Source organism: Perognathus longimembris, chromosome 3 (genome assembly GCF_023159225.1).
Source record: "Perognathus longimembris pacificus isolate PPM17 chromosome 3, ASM2315922v1, whole genome shotgun sequence".
Taxonomy (NCBI): domain Eukaryota; kingdom Metazoa; phylum Chordata; class Mammalia; order Rodentia; family Heteromyidae; genus Perognathus; species Perognathus longimembris.
Window position 1 is genome coordinate 46,510,556 of NC_063163.1, and position 16,802 is coordinate 46,527,357.

At 40.9% G+C, this 16,802-nt stretch overlaps 1 protein-coding gene across 1 annotated transcript in view; it reads right to left on the reverse strand.

Moving 5' to 3' along the window:
* Positions 1–14,923, reverse strand: part of Nek5 (NIMA related kinase 5) — a 59,957-nt gene extending 45,034 nt beyond the window's left edge. Inside the window, exons 1-6 of the mRNA XM_048341442.1 lie at positions 14,880–14,923; positions 12,806–12,937; positions 11,361–11,457; positions 5,325–5,422; positions 1,478–1,561; positions 1,312–1,382 (exon numbers count right to left, since the gene is read on the reverse strand). Of these exons, the coding sequence (XP_048197399.1) occupies positions 1,312–1,382; positions 1,478–1,561; positions 5,325–5,422; positions 11,361–11,457; positions 12,806–12,922 (467 nt within the window). The 5' untranslated portion in view covers positions 12,923–12,937; positions 14,880–14,923. The remainder of the gene's footprint in view (positions 1–1,311; positions 1,383–1,477; positions 1,562–5,324; positions 5,423–11,360; positions 11,458–12,805; positions 12,938–14,879) is intronic.
* Between the last annotated feature and the right edge of the window lie 1,879 nt (positions 14,924–16,802).

Consider the following 16,802-nt stretch of genomic DNA (forward strand, 5'->3'; position numbering starts at 1 on the left):
ATGCCAGGTGTATAGTAAGCCATGCCTGTAATCCCAGCATTCTGGTAGCTAAGGCATGATGCTGTCAAGTGCGATGACAGCCTGAGATACATAGGACGACCCTGTCTCAAAAACAAGCCAACAAATGGGCAGTGAAGACCCTCTCAATGTAGAAAGACTCCTTTCTTTACAACTATCAAAGGAATGCGATCTTATGATCCAAAACTTGACAAACATGAAAAGGAAAAGGACTAGGGGTATAGCTCATTGATAAAGAACCTACCTAACATGTGCAAACACAAAAATGAATGTAGAAAAAAATAGTCATCCATGGTCAAGATACCAAGGTATCTTCAAAATCATGACTATTTTTAACAACATTATATATTGAGGCCCATAGTTATGCCATATTTTAGTAAATTTAACCATTTCTCAGATCAATATCAAATTATTCCCTTGGGACAAATTTCCAGAAATAAGACATTTGATTGAATTTTTTCTCTTCTTCTTCTCCTTCTCCTTCTCTTTCTTCTTCTTTTTCTTCCACTTCTTCCACTTCTTCTTCTTTGTCTTCCTCTTTTTTTTGTTTGTTTTTTTACCAGTCCTGGGCCTTGGACTCAGGGCCTGAGCACTGTCCCTGGCTTCTTTTTGCTCAAGGCTAGCACTCTGCCACTTGAACCACAGCGCCACTTCTGGCCATTTTCTATATATGTTGTGCTGGGGAATCAAACCCAGGGCTTCATGTAAATGAGGAAAGCACTCTTTCCCACTAAGCCATATTCCCAGCCTTTTTTTTTTTTTTGCCAGTACTAGGGCCTGAGTTTATTTGTTCAAGACTAGCATTCTACCACTTGAGCCACATCTTCACTTCTGTTTTTTTGCTGGTGAATTGGAGATAAGAGTCTCAGGGACTTTTCTGCCTGGGGTAGGCTTTGAACCTCAACCCTCAGATCTCAGCCTCCCAAGTAGCTAGGATGATAGGCATGAAACAATGGTGCCTGGCCTAAAATTGTTTTCCAAAGCAGTTGCACCAGTGAATTCTGTGGTAAGTATAAACCTGCCCATTCTACTAAATTCTCACAAACTTTGGACATATTCCAACAATAGCTCATGTTACACAGACTTCTATCATGTTACACATCACCCTTATTCTATTATGCCACAATTTATCTTGGAAATTTAAAACACAGACATATGAATGAATTCATGCATTTATACAGTCCCCCAAAATAAGGTAGACAATCAAGCTTTTGATAGCTTCTTCATTCATGATACCTCAAAATGCATACTTTGTTTTAAATAGGAAGAAAAATGATTGTTGGAAGTACTTACTTATTCAAGACTCTTGCTATACCGAAGTCCCCAAGCTTTGCAACCATTCCATTCTTGCTAAGAAAAATGTTCTAAAATTGAAGAGAAAATTTTAGATTGCTTGAGATAGTTTGTGAGAGAGGGAAAAAAGATTTGTTCAGTCTTAGTCCTTGCTCTGAGGCGTTACCTGAGCTTTTATGTCCCTGTGTAATATTCTTCTGTCATGAATGTGCTTTAGTCCTAGGGAAATCTGCACGAACCAACCCAGGATCTGTAGAGGAAACAGAAGTCAGTTTGCTAGCCACCAAAATGTCTTCATAAAACCAGACAAAAAGGAGAGAAATGTTGTGTGTATTTATGAGAATGAAGCTAATAAGTATACTTTAGATTGTTTTTTAATACAATTTTATTGTTATTATTAAGGTGTTATACCAAAGGGTTACCTTTTCATAAGTCAGGTAATAAGTACATTTCTTTTTGGATGATGTCATCCTTTCCTTTACTTTCCTCCAGTTCTCCCCCTCCTGTCCCTGTCCCCAGATTGCATGGTTCATTTCCACACAGTGTCTACTGAACACCAAGACTGCATTTGTTCATCCCTCCTCCCTCTATTTCTGTATCCTCCTCCCACCCCTCTTCTAAAGACAAAAGGCAACAATAACAAAAAATACCCTCAAAAGTAAAAACAAATGACACCTCCAACAACAACAACAACAACAGTGAGAAACCACATTTCCTTCATTTTATAGATAGAAAAATAGAGGTACAGAAAGCAATAGAAAATTATTTATATAAAAGAGGATTCAGATGCAGAAAAAGACAGACTGAAGCAAGGAATACAGGATGCCTTTTAGACTTTTTTCCCCCTGGTTCCACTACTGAGGTTGAATCAAGGCCTAGGCTTTGTCCCTGAGTTTTTTCTGCTCAAGTCTGGTGCTCTACCACTTGAGCCACAACTCTTCTTCCTGCTTTTTGGTGGTTAACTGGAAAAAAAGGGTCTCAAGGACTTTTCCTGCTCAGGTTGGCTTTAAGCCATTATCCTCAGATCTTAGCCTCCCAAGTAGCTAGGATTACAGGCAGAGCCACCAGTGCCCTGCTTGATTTTCTTTATTCTTATTTAACATGCAGTTGCAAACATTCTGCTTGTCTACTATTCTTTCAGCCCCTGATAATACTTTGGATTTTCCTTCTCAATGGATGGAGAATGCCAAGGGCAGGAGGAGAAAAGAGAAAGATGTTATTATTTAAACCAACAAATAGTTAATGTTGTGATGGGGGACATAGGTCAATGGTATAGCAAGTATAAGGTCTTGAGTTCTATTCCAGCACTGAAAAAATTCAAAAGTTCATTTTGCTTTTTTTCTTCTTTTTTGAGGTGCTAGGGAGTACCAACTTTTTTCTTTGTTATGATCTTATTTTATCTTATTTGGCTATAAGCTTCTTTATTAAAATATGTTCTATCTTATGGAGATTCATTTAAACTACTCTAACATGCACAGTTCTTTGTCTGACAAATTATACAGGAAGAGGAGAATAATGGAAAAAACGGGCTATATTCCAGACATTAAGATTCAGTTGTCATTTTACTTCTTTCTCAACAAAAGAAAATAGAATTCAAAATTTTGTCATGGAAAGTAGTTTTTAATAAAATGTGGTAAAATAATATCTAGACAAGAGAAAGGAAGGTTTCTATAAATATGAGTAGAGTTTAATATAGAATGCAAATGAGCATAGGAAAAATGCTTGATTAAATTTGCAGAGGTTAGAGGTAGTGATTCTTTAATCATTCATACAATCAAAATATTCAGCTTCAACTCCAGAAGGAAATTATACAGGCATGATGTTCTTAAATGCAAAATAGAACAAAGATATATATATATATATATATATATATATATATATATATATATATATATATACACATCCTAAAAGAAAGAGGGTGGGCCATTCCTGTGTGCTGCTTGGGGCAATTGCCTTACCCATCAATCATGCAGGCTCTAATTGGATTCCTCTCCACTCACACATACCTGTGTCCTTTACAGTACAACTCTCAAGAGGGCTCCAAAGAAGGACTGGAGTATGAGAGAAAAAAATATTTTGTGCAGAGAAAAAAAAGGGAAATGGAGATAATTATCCCCTCTCTATCCTCTTCCCTCCACCCCTCAAAAGCTTTTATTTTGTTTTTGCAGTACTAGGGATTGAATTAGAGCCTTTCTTTTCCTTCTTTCTTTCTTTTTTTTATTGCCAGTCCTGGGGCTTGGACTCAGGGCCTGAGCACTGTCCCTGGCTTCTTTTTGCTCAAGGCTGTAGCACTCTGCCACTTGAGCCACAGCACCACTTTTGGCTGTTTCTATATATGTAATGCTGAGGAATCAAACCCAGGGCTTCGTGTATACGAGGCAAGCACTCTTGCCACTAGGCCATATTACCAACCCCAAATTAGAGCCTTTCATGTGTTTGGAAAAACACCCTGCCACTAAGCTACCTTCCCAGCTCCTCTCTCCCTCTTAATAACCAATGAAACTGGGGTTTGGGAAGTAGCCTAATAGGAACACACTTGCCTGACATGCTTAAAGCCTAAAAATAAATAAATAAATTAATTAATTAATTAATAATAATAATGATGATAGAGGAGGAGGGAGAAGAGGAAGAGGAGAAAGAAGAAAAGGAGAAGACACAATGAAACTGTTAAATGTGCTGGAACACATCTCTAATCCCAACACTCAAGAGAATTATGGAGGAAGGTTAAGAATTTAAGACCAGTCTGGGGGACAGGGTGAGATCAGTCTCAAAGCAAGAACAATAAAAAGTACCCATGAAATTAAACAAACATTGCTAAAAGAATCATATATTCTCCTTAACAAAGTAGGAAGAGATAGAGAGAGAGAGAGAGAGAGAGAGAGAGAGAGAGAGAGAGAGAGAGAGAGAGATTTTTTGGTGCTGGTACTGGAGCTTGAACTGGGCCTGGGTACTGTCACTTCACCGTTTTTGCTCAAGGCTAACACTCTACCACTTGAGCCACAGCACCACTTCTGGTCTTTTGCTGGTTAACTAAAGATAAGAATTCCACTGACTTTTCTGTCTGAACTGGCTTCTAACCACAATCCTCAGATCCAGCCTCCTGAGTAGCTAGAAATATAACTGTGAGCCACTGGCCCTAGCAGGAAGCTATTTTTAAACACAGTACAATGGAAAACAAAAAAGAATGAAGCTATAAATGTCATATTTAAAATGGCCAATGTTGGCTGGGGGCCTGTGGCTCATGCCTTTAATCTTAGTTACTCAGGAGGCTGAGATCTGAGGATCACTACTGGTTTTGAACAGCTGGCTTTGAAGCATCTCAGTAGGAGTCTCAGTGAGATTCATTTCCACTAAACTACAAAAAAGCAGGAAGGAGAGCTGTGGCTCAAGTGATAGAATGCTAGCCTTGAGCACAAAAAGCTCAGGGACAGTCCCCAGGTCCTGAGTTCAAGGTGCATGCGCGCGCGCACACACACACACACACACACACACACACACAATGACCAAGATTGGCCAGGTGCCAGTAGCTCACACTGCAATCCTAGTTATCCAGAGTCTGAGACCCAAGGATCATAGTTCAAAGCCAGCCCGGGTAGGAAAGTCCATGATATATTCTTACCTCCAATAAACGACAAAAAAAAAAAAATCCAGACATGAAGCTATGGTTCAAATAGCAGAGCATTAGCTTTGAGCAAAAAGCAGCTCAGGCCCTGAGTTCAAGCCCTAGGATCAGTAAGCAAGTAAGTAAACAAACAAACAAGTTGGCCAAGACACATCACATTTTTTCCCTAGATCTAGGCATCAATGTTAGATGCATTTGATATGAGATTATTCGAAAAGATTGTCTTTTCTCAAGCAAACAGTCTCAAAGAGAGATTCTACTTCAGCTCTGCTGCAAATATGTTTTGGACTAAAAAATACTGGTCCAGTATTTTACGGCTTGAATTTCTCTACCCAAATCATGCTTCATATGAATCGTCTCCTGCCTATGATATCAAATCAGAGTGTTTTACCTGCTCTTCACTAAACAAGACTCCACGCTGTCTGTGGATCCTGCTCATGAGATCTCCCCCATCGCAGTATTCCATCACAATGAACAGCCTGCTGTGCTCTGGAAGAAAGAACAGGCATCATTCCTCCCAAATTCCAGAAGGTAGAGAATAGAATAGAAAAATGCAATGGAGAACAGTACAAAACACTGGTGTGACATAAGATGGGCTGAGTTTTCATTTTAGTTCACTACTTCCTTTTTGTTGATTTGTCTTGAACTTTTGATCCTCCGACCTCAGTCTCCCTTTGAGTGTTGGGGGTTACAGGCATGCATCTCCACACCCAGCCACCACTTACATTTCTCTCGCTCTCTTTCTCTCTTTTCCTCCCTCCCTACCTCCCTCTCTCCGTCTTTCTTTCTTTCTTTCTTTCTTTCTTTCTTTCTTTCTTTCTTTCTTTCTTTCTTTCTTTCTTTCTTTCTTTCTTCCATCCCTCCCTTGTTTGTCTCTTTCTTTCTTTCTCTCTCTCTCTCTTTCTTTATTTCTTTCATTCGTTTGTTTTTGATACTGGGGTTTGAACTCAAGGCCTCACTGTTGCGGAGCAGATGCTAAGCCTTTGAGCCACACCCCCAGCCCTCTACCACTTAGACTCAGTGATTATGGATAAGTTCATTTCTTGGCACTTTCTTAACTCATCTGTAAAACAGAAATAACAGAAATTTCCTTTTAAGATTGTTGAAGTTAAGTGAGCTAACTCATGCCAGATGTTTAGAACACCTACATTTAATGTGAACTCAATAAAGGTTAACTATTGCTGAGCGCAGTGGCTCAAGCCTGTATTACTAGCTGCTCGGGAGATAGAAATTGTGGAATTGCAGTGCTGAGGCCAACCCAGGCATAGTAACTCCTGAGATTATTTTAATGGCTTGTCTCTGTGGATCACAACAGGTATGGGGAAGCGTGATGGCTGGGTATGGTAGCGTTGCACCTATCATCTCCCAGTAACACAGGGAAACACAAGTAGGATGATCATATGCAGCCAAGGCTACTCTGTTCATAAGCAAGACTTTACCTTTAAAATAAACAAGGATAAAGGAGCTGGAGATGTGAATCAAATAGTTAGGGCATGCACCTAGCAAGTGTAAAAGAGCTCTTTCAATGCATATAAAATAAAATTCATGGTCAAGGATGTAGTTCAATGCTGGAAATTTGCCTATTATTTGCGAGGCCCTGGATTCAAATCATAAGCTAAGAAGTACTGTATTATAGTTTAACTGAGTGCATTTTCTCTTCTAATTGGGAATAAAGTACATTTCATAGCCAATAACATATTAGATTTGATTAAATGCACTAGCTTTTGTTATTACCAGCATTGTATAAAATAAAGGCATTTGAGGAATAGGAACATCTGCTACTATTTCCCTCTAGCCCACTATACTCTACTCCACACTGACTTCAACCAGGGTTCTACTGAAGGTCTGTGATTCCACTTTACTTACTAGCTTGTTTCTGTTTCGTGGATGCTGGCAAAAGAAATGAGACTCCTGGATCAAGGACAAAGGAGATTGCTCCTCTTGATGAAAAAGAAGCCAGAGCTTCAAGTTAACACCTGTCCTTTGTGTCCTTGAAATCCCATGAAGGCCACAACCAATAAACTCACATAGACACTGCCCCATGAAATAAGTGAAAGACTGAGCTGGGGGAAACATTCATCTTTTCAGTGAGCAGTAGACATGCTTGCTTTCTGTCTTTGAGGAGATGTCAACTCATCTTTCAAAGTCCATCACTGTAAATATTCCTGAGAAATAGTCCAAGGAGACATTAGTCAAGGGTTTAGCATCCCCAACAAAACATAAATAGATGCTCAGTGTTTATACCAAATCTTCTCCCCTGGTAGTCCTCCTGGATGGTCCATTAACACATAAGGCTTTCGCTTACCCTCATGCCTTCACAGTAGTTGTTCCTTAGCCTAGAAAATTCTTTTCAAGACATCAGCAGGGCTCTCTCCCTCTCTCCTCCAACCTTTGCTACAATGTCACCTTCATAATAAAACCTACCCTGGCCACCCTATTTAAAATTGCACCCAAACCTGCCTCAACACACTTCTATTTTTGAGCATGAACCTCTTAATACTGTGTGAGTGTGTATGTGTGCACGTGTGCACACATATGCACTGGTACCAGAGTTGAACACATGGCCTCATACCCTCACATAGCTTTTTTGCTGATGGCTGGCACTCTGCCACTCAAGCAAAGCTTCCAGTCCAGCTGTTTTACTGGTTAATTAAAAATACAGTCTCCCCAACTTCTGCCTGAGCTGGCTTTGCATCTCAGTTATCAAATCTCAGCCTCCAGAGTAGCTATGTTTACAGGCATGAACCACTTGTGCCTGGCTCACTTACTTGTTTAAACATACTAAGTAGGGGTATGAGGGACAAGGTAACAAACAGTACAAGAAATGTATCCAATGCCTAACGTATGAAACTGTAACCTCTCTGTACATCAGTTTGATAATAAAAATTTGAAAAAAAAATAAACATACTAAGTAATGTGCTTATTAATGTTTAATTCCTTTTCTGTCTCTATCCATTCTCCTCCACTCTAGACTGTAAGCTCCACACATGGAAAGGGAAGATTTCTAACACATGCATAACTTTCTCCCATTAAGTGAGAGCAGCAGCCACAAACATGATGGGATATCACTCCTCCTGACATTGTTATTGGGTCAGAAAAAAAGATGTGGGCAGGTAGCTAGGGTAGAGGTCCCTCATGTGACATGGTGTCTCACTCATTAGGTGGCATAAGTCCATACCCAGGGCATGAGTAGCCATCTGGCCAATGAGGAAGGCACACCATGGGCTCAAGGGCCAGGAGTGTGACCAGCTCCCTGATTGGCCCAAAAGTTCCATAAAGACCTTGGACAGGCTTACAGGGGACAACCCTCTTTCGGGAATCCCCCCCCCACCTTTGGGGAAGTTTTCTCTTTTATATAAACAAACTTCAGTATTCCATACTTGGCTCTCACCTTTCATTGTCAGTAAATTTTATTCTTTGAATTCCTGGAGACAAAAGACCTCAAACTACATTTGACCTGAATTTATGTCATTGTGTTATATAGGTAAGGGATTTTGCTAATGTCATTAAAATTACTAATCAGCTGACTTGGGTTAAACCAAAAAGATTCTCCAGGTGGGCCTGATCCAACCACATGAGGCATTTAAATCTGAGACAAGAGGTTAGACACAGAGGAAGTAAAAGATTCCCAATTCTATTAAGGGGGCCATACCGCAGGGCCCACAAGTTCACCTCTCTGCACAGAGACACCCTGTAGTTAATAGCTAGGAAGAAAGTAAGGACCAAAGTCCTACAACTTCAAGTGAATGGATTCTGTCATCAACCTAAATAAGCTGGGAAAGGGTAGTGAACCACAGTCAGGTAGCAAACAACACAGCTTCAGAGAGACAGCAGAGAATTCAGCCAAGCCGATGCTGGACTTTAGACTGATGGTCTATAGAAATTAGGAGACAATACTGGGAAATTGTACAGGGATTGTTCCTGGTTTGGGACAGAACTCAAAAATCTATGCTATATTTAGCACATCAGAGATATTTAATACACATTTATTGATGGAATTGAAGCAGAATTCACTTAGCCTTCAGGAAATATCATTTCATGCTTCTTATTTTTCCTATGTTGCTTCAATCCCATTAAAACAAAAAAAACCCCTCATATTTTCATAGCCATACATTAAAGCCATGGTTCTTGTGGTCAGAGAACCTGATTCAGTCAGCAAGTCTGTATTGACATGGTCTCAGTCAGGTGCATCTAAGAGCACTGAGGTTTTTTGAAAAGCCTGTGTATCAAGTACCAACAATCTGGTAAGTAAACTCAAAAGCATCACAATAGCTAGTTTTCCTAAAGTCAAGAGTGCTTAACTTGGTGGCTGGGAATATAGCCTAGTGGTAGAGTGCTTGCCTTGCACACATGAAGCCCTGGGTTCGATTCCTCAGCACCACATATATATAGAAAAAGCTGTACGCAGTGCTGTGGCTAAAGTTGGTAGAGTGCTAGCCTGAGCAAAAAGAAGCCAGGGACAGTGCTCAGGCCCTGAGTTCAAGCCCCAGGACTGGCAAAAAAAAAAAAGAGAGAGAGTGCTGTACTTAATAACAACAACAACAGAGATCTATCATAGGACAAGTTGTGAAACTTATAATACTTTTAAACTAAAAATTGACCATAGTTGTGGAACAGGACTGAGTGTGCTCAAAAGTCCATCTTGCGTGGCATAATGACACACTTCAGGGTTTTGAAGTGGCTCAGTCCATTCACTCAGAAAATAGAGAAGACACCGGTGCCACCTACTGAGGATCACAGAGTGAACAGATGACACACAGTTCCTAAACTTATTAACTTTACTGTCTGCATTTCTTATGTGTGTGGTGCAGAGAATCATACCCAGGGCTTCTCACATAAAGGGTATGTGTTCTTCCACTGAGCCTCAGCCCCTAAGGAATTCAATGTCAAACAAATCTGTAATTATATATAAACATATATAAATATATATATTTATTATATATAATGTATAAATATTATACATGATTTATAACATATAGGATATATAATATATGCTATGTATTATATTATACATAATATACTTATTATAAACTTTGTAGGTCTGGAATAATACAATATAAATTTACACAAATATAATTATATTATCTATAATTATATATAAACAAATCTTTAGTTACATATAGAAATAAGTAGATGTTCCTAAGTAGGAAAGTGTTGAAGAAGGTAGTTTGAATTGAAAGAAAGGCAGGAGGATGAGATTTAGCTAGACAGTCACAATAATACCCCCAAAAATAAATGAGGAAAGGACAGTCTTATGATGTTGTTAGGAATCAATGAAGGTGAAGGTCCACTGATAAGGGGCACTTTATTAAGTTAGTTGCCTTTTGAGTTGTTCAAGGCTCAGTGGCAGACAGAAATTTTGAATATTATTTTCTGCTGCTATATATCTAGTACCTAGAATGATGTCTCAGAAAGCAGTCAATAAATATATGAATGAGGGGTCTCTGTCTCTGTCTCTCTCTCTCTGTCTTCCCTCTCTTCCCTTTAGGATGGAGAACAGCTTCATTCAGATGTGCAGAGGAGACTTACCCAAAGTTTTTCCCTTCTGTTTTGTCAGTTTGTGTGGTTGTGCACTGAGTATTTGCTGTCTCCATAAGAGGATTATTCATATTGCTACAAGTAAAGCCTCATGTAAAAAGCATATTCCCCCCCCCCCCATACACCCTACTGAGGTAGATAGTGTCTTGGGCTATATCTTCCTCCCCTCTCACAAAACAGCATCCTCTGTGTGTGGGTTTTCCATTCTGTCTGAACTCCAGACTTCAGACCCAGGTCTATTGACAGCCAGTACATGATGGGAATGGGAAATAGGTATGCATTTTTGTAGGCCACTGACATTTGGGAGTTGCTACTGCTTCAAATATTATACACTAATCACTGACAATTTGAGTGAAAATTAAGAGGATGGGGAAGAACTTAACAGATAAAAGATGTTTATAAAAACTCACTAAATGTGGCTCACTCCTAGCTACTTAGGAGGAGGCTGAGATCTAAGGATTTCAGTTTGAAGCCAGCCTAGGCAGGAAAGTCTGTAAGACTCTTATCTCCGATTAACCACCAAAAAGCTAGAATTGGAGCTGAGGCTTAAGTTGTAGATCACTAGCTTGAGCAAAAAAAAAAAAAAAAAAAAAAAAAAAAAAAAAATGCCCAGGGACAGCACTTATGCTCCAAGTTCAAGCCAGAGACAGCACCTATGCTCCAAGTTCAAGCCCCAGGACTGGAAAAACAAACAAACAAACAAACAGAACAAAACAAAAAAACTTACTAGATTGAAGATAAAGACATTGTCTCTGATTATCATTTAAATAACTTGGGAAATTTGAGATCATTTACAAAAATTAATTTGTACACAACTCTCAGGAACTCTCATATATATCAGCATGTCTATACTCTATTGGAATACTTGGTCAATGTTAGAAAATCTCACCTTGAAATGAGCTGAAGAAAGTCACTATGTTGGGATGTTTCATCTTGGCCAGAAGACTCACTTCTTTTGTTGAAGCTTCTCTTTCTTCCATGGGCATCTGAATTATATCAAGACACAGTGAATTTTGGTAAAGATAACTTGCTTCTAGGACTCTGCTTCCTGCTTACTCCCATGTAAAATTTCCCAAGATGACTTCTAAAACTGATCTAAAACTAGGCAGGAAATGACACTTTATATAAGACATGAACATCCCAAGACTTTGGTAAGGGGATGGTGTGGGAACTGGAACCAATCCCCCATAGAGATTTCCGGATGACTGTAAGTCAACATCCTGTGATTTGGGGTGTGTGTGTGTGTGTGTGTGTGTGTGTGTGTGTTTTGAACTCAGGGCCTGAGCACTATCCCTTAGCTTTTTGTTCAAGGCTAATTTTCTACCACTTGAGCCACAGCTCTATTTCCAGCTTTTCAGTGGCTAATTGGTGATAAGAGTCTCAGACTTTTCTGCTCAGGCTAGGTTCGATCTGTGATCCTTAGATCTCAGTTATTTTTTAAATTTATTTATTAATTAAACAAAAACTTTTTGATAAGGTATTGTGAAAAAGGGTACAGTTACATAGTAGGGCAGTGTGTACATTTCTTGTGATATCTTACACCCTGTTTTTCTTTCCCTTCCCTAGGTCAGGCAGACATATACAATACCCAATGTACCAAGAACATATACAGTAGCCACGTGGCCTACGCCAAAGAAAATTCGCCTAGGACTTTAAATGTAATGTCAACATTAGACAATATGGCGACAGTAATCTTATAAGAACGTACATACATAGCTTTTGAGCTGTTGTATTCCACTGAGAGGTCAATTTTTGACCTTTATATGTTGAGTAGTTGTTTGGTTTTAGTTACATAATGTTGGGTCGCTGACCCAATCCTGTGGGAAATACCATTTGACAAGCAGTTTTTGGTTTCACAGACCTGGTCTCTACTGCCTCTCCGTCACCCCATCTTAACAGTCATATATCAGGGAGATCATGCCCCTTTGTTTTCTGTGTCCTAGGCTTGTCTTGCTCAACATTATTTGTCCAAGCTCTGACCATTTCCCTTCGAATAACAATATTTCATCATTCCTAATTGCTATGTAATATTCCATTGTGTATAGGTACCATATTTTTTTAATCCATTCATCTGTGGAGGGGCATCTGGGTTGTTTCCATATTTTGTCTATTGTGAATTGTGCCACGATAAACATGGAAGTACAAATGTCTTTTTGATATGTTGGGACCTGTTGTCCAGGATACATGGCTAGGAGTGGTATGGCTGGGTCATAGGGTAGGTCTATATTGAGCTTTTTGAGATCTCAGTTATTATAAAAAGTGGTTTTTAAAATAAATTAAAAGCCAGATAAACAGTAACAGAAAAATTAACAACAATTTGAACTTAACTTTTACCTTTGCAAAGTTGACTTCTTTTATGACACAGTGATTGCTATTCAATTTCTCTTTAGCCAAGTATGCTTTTCCAAAGGCACCTTCCCCAATGACCTTAATCAGTTCAAACTTGTCCATGATCTCCAGAGGTTTCTGCAATAAGAATAATGAAATTAATGTAAACTGGTTCAGCCACTCTGGCAAGCAGTATGGAGATTCCTCAGAAGGCTCAATATAGAACTCCCCTATGACCCAGCAGCCCCACTGTTGGGTATCTATCCAAAAGCCCACAAACAAAATCACAGTAATGCCACCAGCACAACAATGTTCATCGCAGCACAATTTGTCATAGCGAGAAGCTGGAACCAACCCAGATGCCCCTCCATAGATGAATGGATCAGGAAAATGTGGTACATTTACACAATGGAATTTTATGCCTCTATCAGAAAGAATGACATTGTTCCATTTGTAAGGAAATGGAAGGACTTGGAAAAAGTTATACTAAGTGAAGTGAGCCAGACCCAAAGAAACATGGACTCTATGGCCTCCCTTATTGGGAATAATTAGTACAGGTTTAGGCAAGCCATAGCAGAGCATCACAAGGCCCAATAGCTATACCCTTAGAAACACATAAGATGATGCTAATTGAAATGAACTCCATGTTATGGAAACAAGTGATATATCACAGTTGTAACCACTTTCAACGTCCTATGTGTATGTGTAGTTTCTATTATAGATAATGTTTTGTATCACCTTCCTATGTTTGTACCTACACTATCTCTGTAATCTTATCTGAGTATATTGGAAAGCATGTTTACTGGTATTGGAAGTAGGAAATTCAAAGAGAATACCAAATTCGAGAGACACAGGGTAAAAAAAGAGAAATAACTACAAAAGCAATACTTGCAAAACTGTTTGGTGTAAGTGAACTGAACACCAGGGGGGAGGAGGGAAAGGGGGGGAGGGAGGGGGGCATGAGGGACAAGGCAACAAACAGTACAAGAAATATATCCAATGCCCAACGTATGATACTGTAACCTCTCTGTACGTCAGTTTGATAATAAAAATTTGAGAAAAAAAAAAGAATAATGAAATTAGACCTCATCCTTCACGATGGTCTCAAGTAAAAAGAATCTATGACAGATATGTAAAGGAACTCATTTGCAAGAACTTTTCCTTCAGGCTTTTCTAAGACAAGCAAATAATTTTGATGTGACTCAGCCAATATGGGAAAAGAGCTTGTTGGTGGGCTTTTTGGCCAACTTTGATACACTTTAGCATTATGACCTTGGGGAAATCATTTAACCTCGAAATTTTTCATTTTTCTAATTTCCAAAAATGGAAAAACTGTTGTGCGGCAAGTGTGTTCCGTGAAAGAAAGCTATACCTCCTCTAAAGAAGAGGAAGAAACTTCCTCAGGCCATCACAGTCCAGTGGGTCCTTACTGCCCCCTAGGGGGAGGCTTGGAAATTTACTCGGGGTTTATGAAGCTCTGCCTAGACCATTATTATCCCGCGGCCCGCAAGCTTGAAAAGTCTCTCTCTTCATTTAATATGTGTGGAAGAATTCATTCAGAATTATCTGTGGCTAGGTCTATTTTGCATCTAGATCCGAAGTATTTGGTGCACACGCTTAGCCCTGAATTTCCTCGGAATGCCGCCACGTGCAATGCCAAGCACTTGGAAACCCATACTTTAATTGTAAGTGGTTTTCCTTCCTTCTGGGCTTTAAGCGGCTGCGTAAAGGGAGTGCGAATGGCTGAGCACCGGGTTCTGAGGGAGGTGTGTGCAGGCAATCCGGGCTCCCGGTGAGCCTCCCGCCTGGGAAGAAATCCTCTCTGTGGGCAGGGTGGGGATGGGAGTGGGAGTGGGGATAGGGAGGTGGAAAGCCGAGGGCCCGTGCTGAAGCCTGGGCCCGGGAGCTCAGCGTCCTGCGCGTTGCCATGGAGACCGGGGCTGCCGCGGCGGCTGCGCGCTGCCCCAGCGTGCGGGGCTCCTCCAGCCCCGAGCGGGTCCCGATTCCCCTAGCTGCTCCGCTCCGGGAGCCTGGGGGGGTAAGCTCGGAGAAGGACTAAGCACATCCTGCCGCAGCATACCTGCTTCTCCGGCTTCTCAGGGCGAGCGTAGCGTCCCGTAACGATCCCGGCTCCGGGGAGGCTGAGTCTCCCGGCCCGGGGCGGAGCCGGGTCCGGGAGCGGGGCGGGAGCTACGCGGGGGCTGATCGGAGACGCGACGGCACTGGTCGGTGGCTTCGAGGAGCAATCACAGGCCCCGGAGCCGAGAACAGGAGGATTGAGCGCTCACTTCCTCTTGCCTGGAGTTGGCACCTACTTTGCGTATCACGCAACGAGAACATTGTATCCGGTGGGATCACCCTGCACCTCACGTAGGCTTTCTGTTATTTACAACATGCAAGTGAGCCAAACTGGGCGGGAAGCAAGTTTGTTTGGTAGATGATGATGATGATGATGGTGGTGGTGGTGGTGGTGGTGGTGGTGGTGGTGGTGGTGGTGGTGGTGGTGGTGGTGGTGATTTAGTATAGTGAGGCTGAGGATGAAATTCATAGGCCTTGTGCAAAGTCTCAAATGACTCTGAGAGGTGTGAGACTGGGACCTTGGCTGTAGCTGGCAGCAAAAAAAAAAAGTATATCTCTAAGAGTCAGAAAATATATTACCTTTTGCTTCTTGAAATCACATCTCCATTCCAATTAAGGATGTGCTTTCCTGACAGTATTTTATCCCAACTGTAATCTTTCTCACATTTGAAAGTTTTATTGATCATCCGGTCATGTGCTCTGTAAGAAGCAATAAATGGAAACGAATATTTTCTATTGGTAGGATCGTAAATTGTTTTTTGTTTCTCCAGTCCTGGACCTTGAACTCTGTGCCAGGCAGTGCCCCCTGAGCTTCTTTGGCTGAAGGCTAGTCCTCTAACCCTTGAGCCACAGCACCATTTCCAGCTTTTTCTGTTAATTTGATTGGAGATAAGCCTCTCAAGGATTTTCCTACCTGGGCTGGCTTCATACTGCGACCCTCAGATCTTAGCCTCTTTAGTAGCTAAGATTACAAGTGTGAGCCACTGCACCCAGCATAAATTTTCTTTCTGGGTTGAAATATTAATATTGCTAATGGCATGTAATTAATCAAAGTGAAAATATATCTGAACACTGTCTTTTTTTTTTTTTTTTTTTTTTGGCCAGTCCTGGGCCTTGGACTCAGGGCCTGAGCACTGTCCCTGGCTTCTTCCCGCTCAAGGCTAGCACTCTGCCACTTGAGCCACAGCGCTGCTTCTGGCCGTTTTCTGTATATGTGGTGCTGGGGAATCGAACCTAGGGCCTCGTGTATCCGAGGCAGGCACTCTTGCCACTAGGCTATATCCCCAGCCCTGAACACTGTCTTTTAATAAACATAAAAATAAAATTATTCCAAGCATTAGTGGCTTACACCTGTAATCCTAGCTACTCAGGAGGTTAACGTTTGAGGATTACAGTTCAATGCCAGCTCAGGCAGGAAAGTCTCTGAGACTCTTATCTCCAATTAACCATCAAAAAGCTGGAAGTGGAGCTGTGGCTCAGGTGGTAGGCTAGCCTTGAGCAAAAAAGAGCTCAGAGACAACACCCAGGCCCTGAGGTCAAGCACTCAGATCACACACACAACAAATATAATTTGCAGCTGGGTGCCCGTGGCTCATGCCCGTAATCCCAGCTATGCAAGAGGCTGAGAGCTGAGGATTGCAATTCAAAGCCATCCCAGGCAGGAAAGACCATGAGACTCTTATCTTCAATTAACCATCAGAAAACCAGAAGTAGCACTGTGCACTGTGGCTCAAGTGATAGAGTGCTAGCCTTGAGCTGAAGAGCTCAGGGACAGCGCCCACGCACAGAGTCCAAGCCCCAACACACACACACACACATATATACATATATAATTATATATTATATGCAATACATGATATAATTATAATATATATACATAATTTCATTATTTAAAGACCTGAGTGAGATCCCTTGGTTTTCTAAA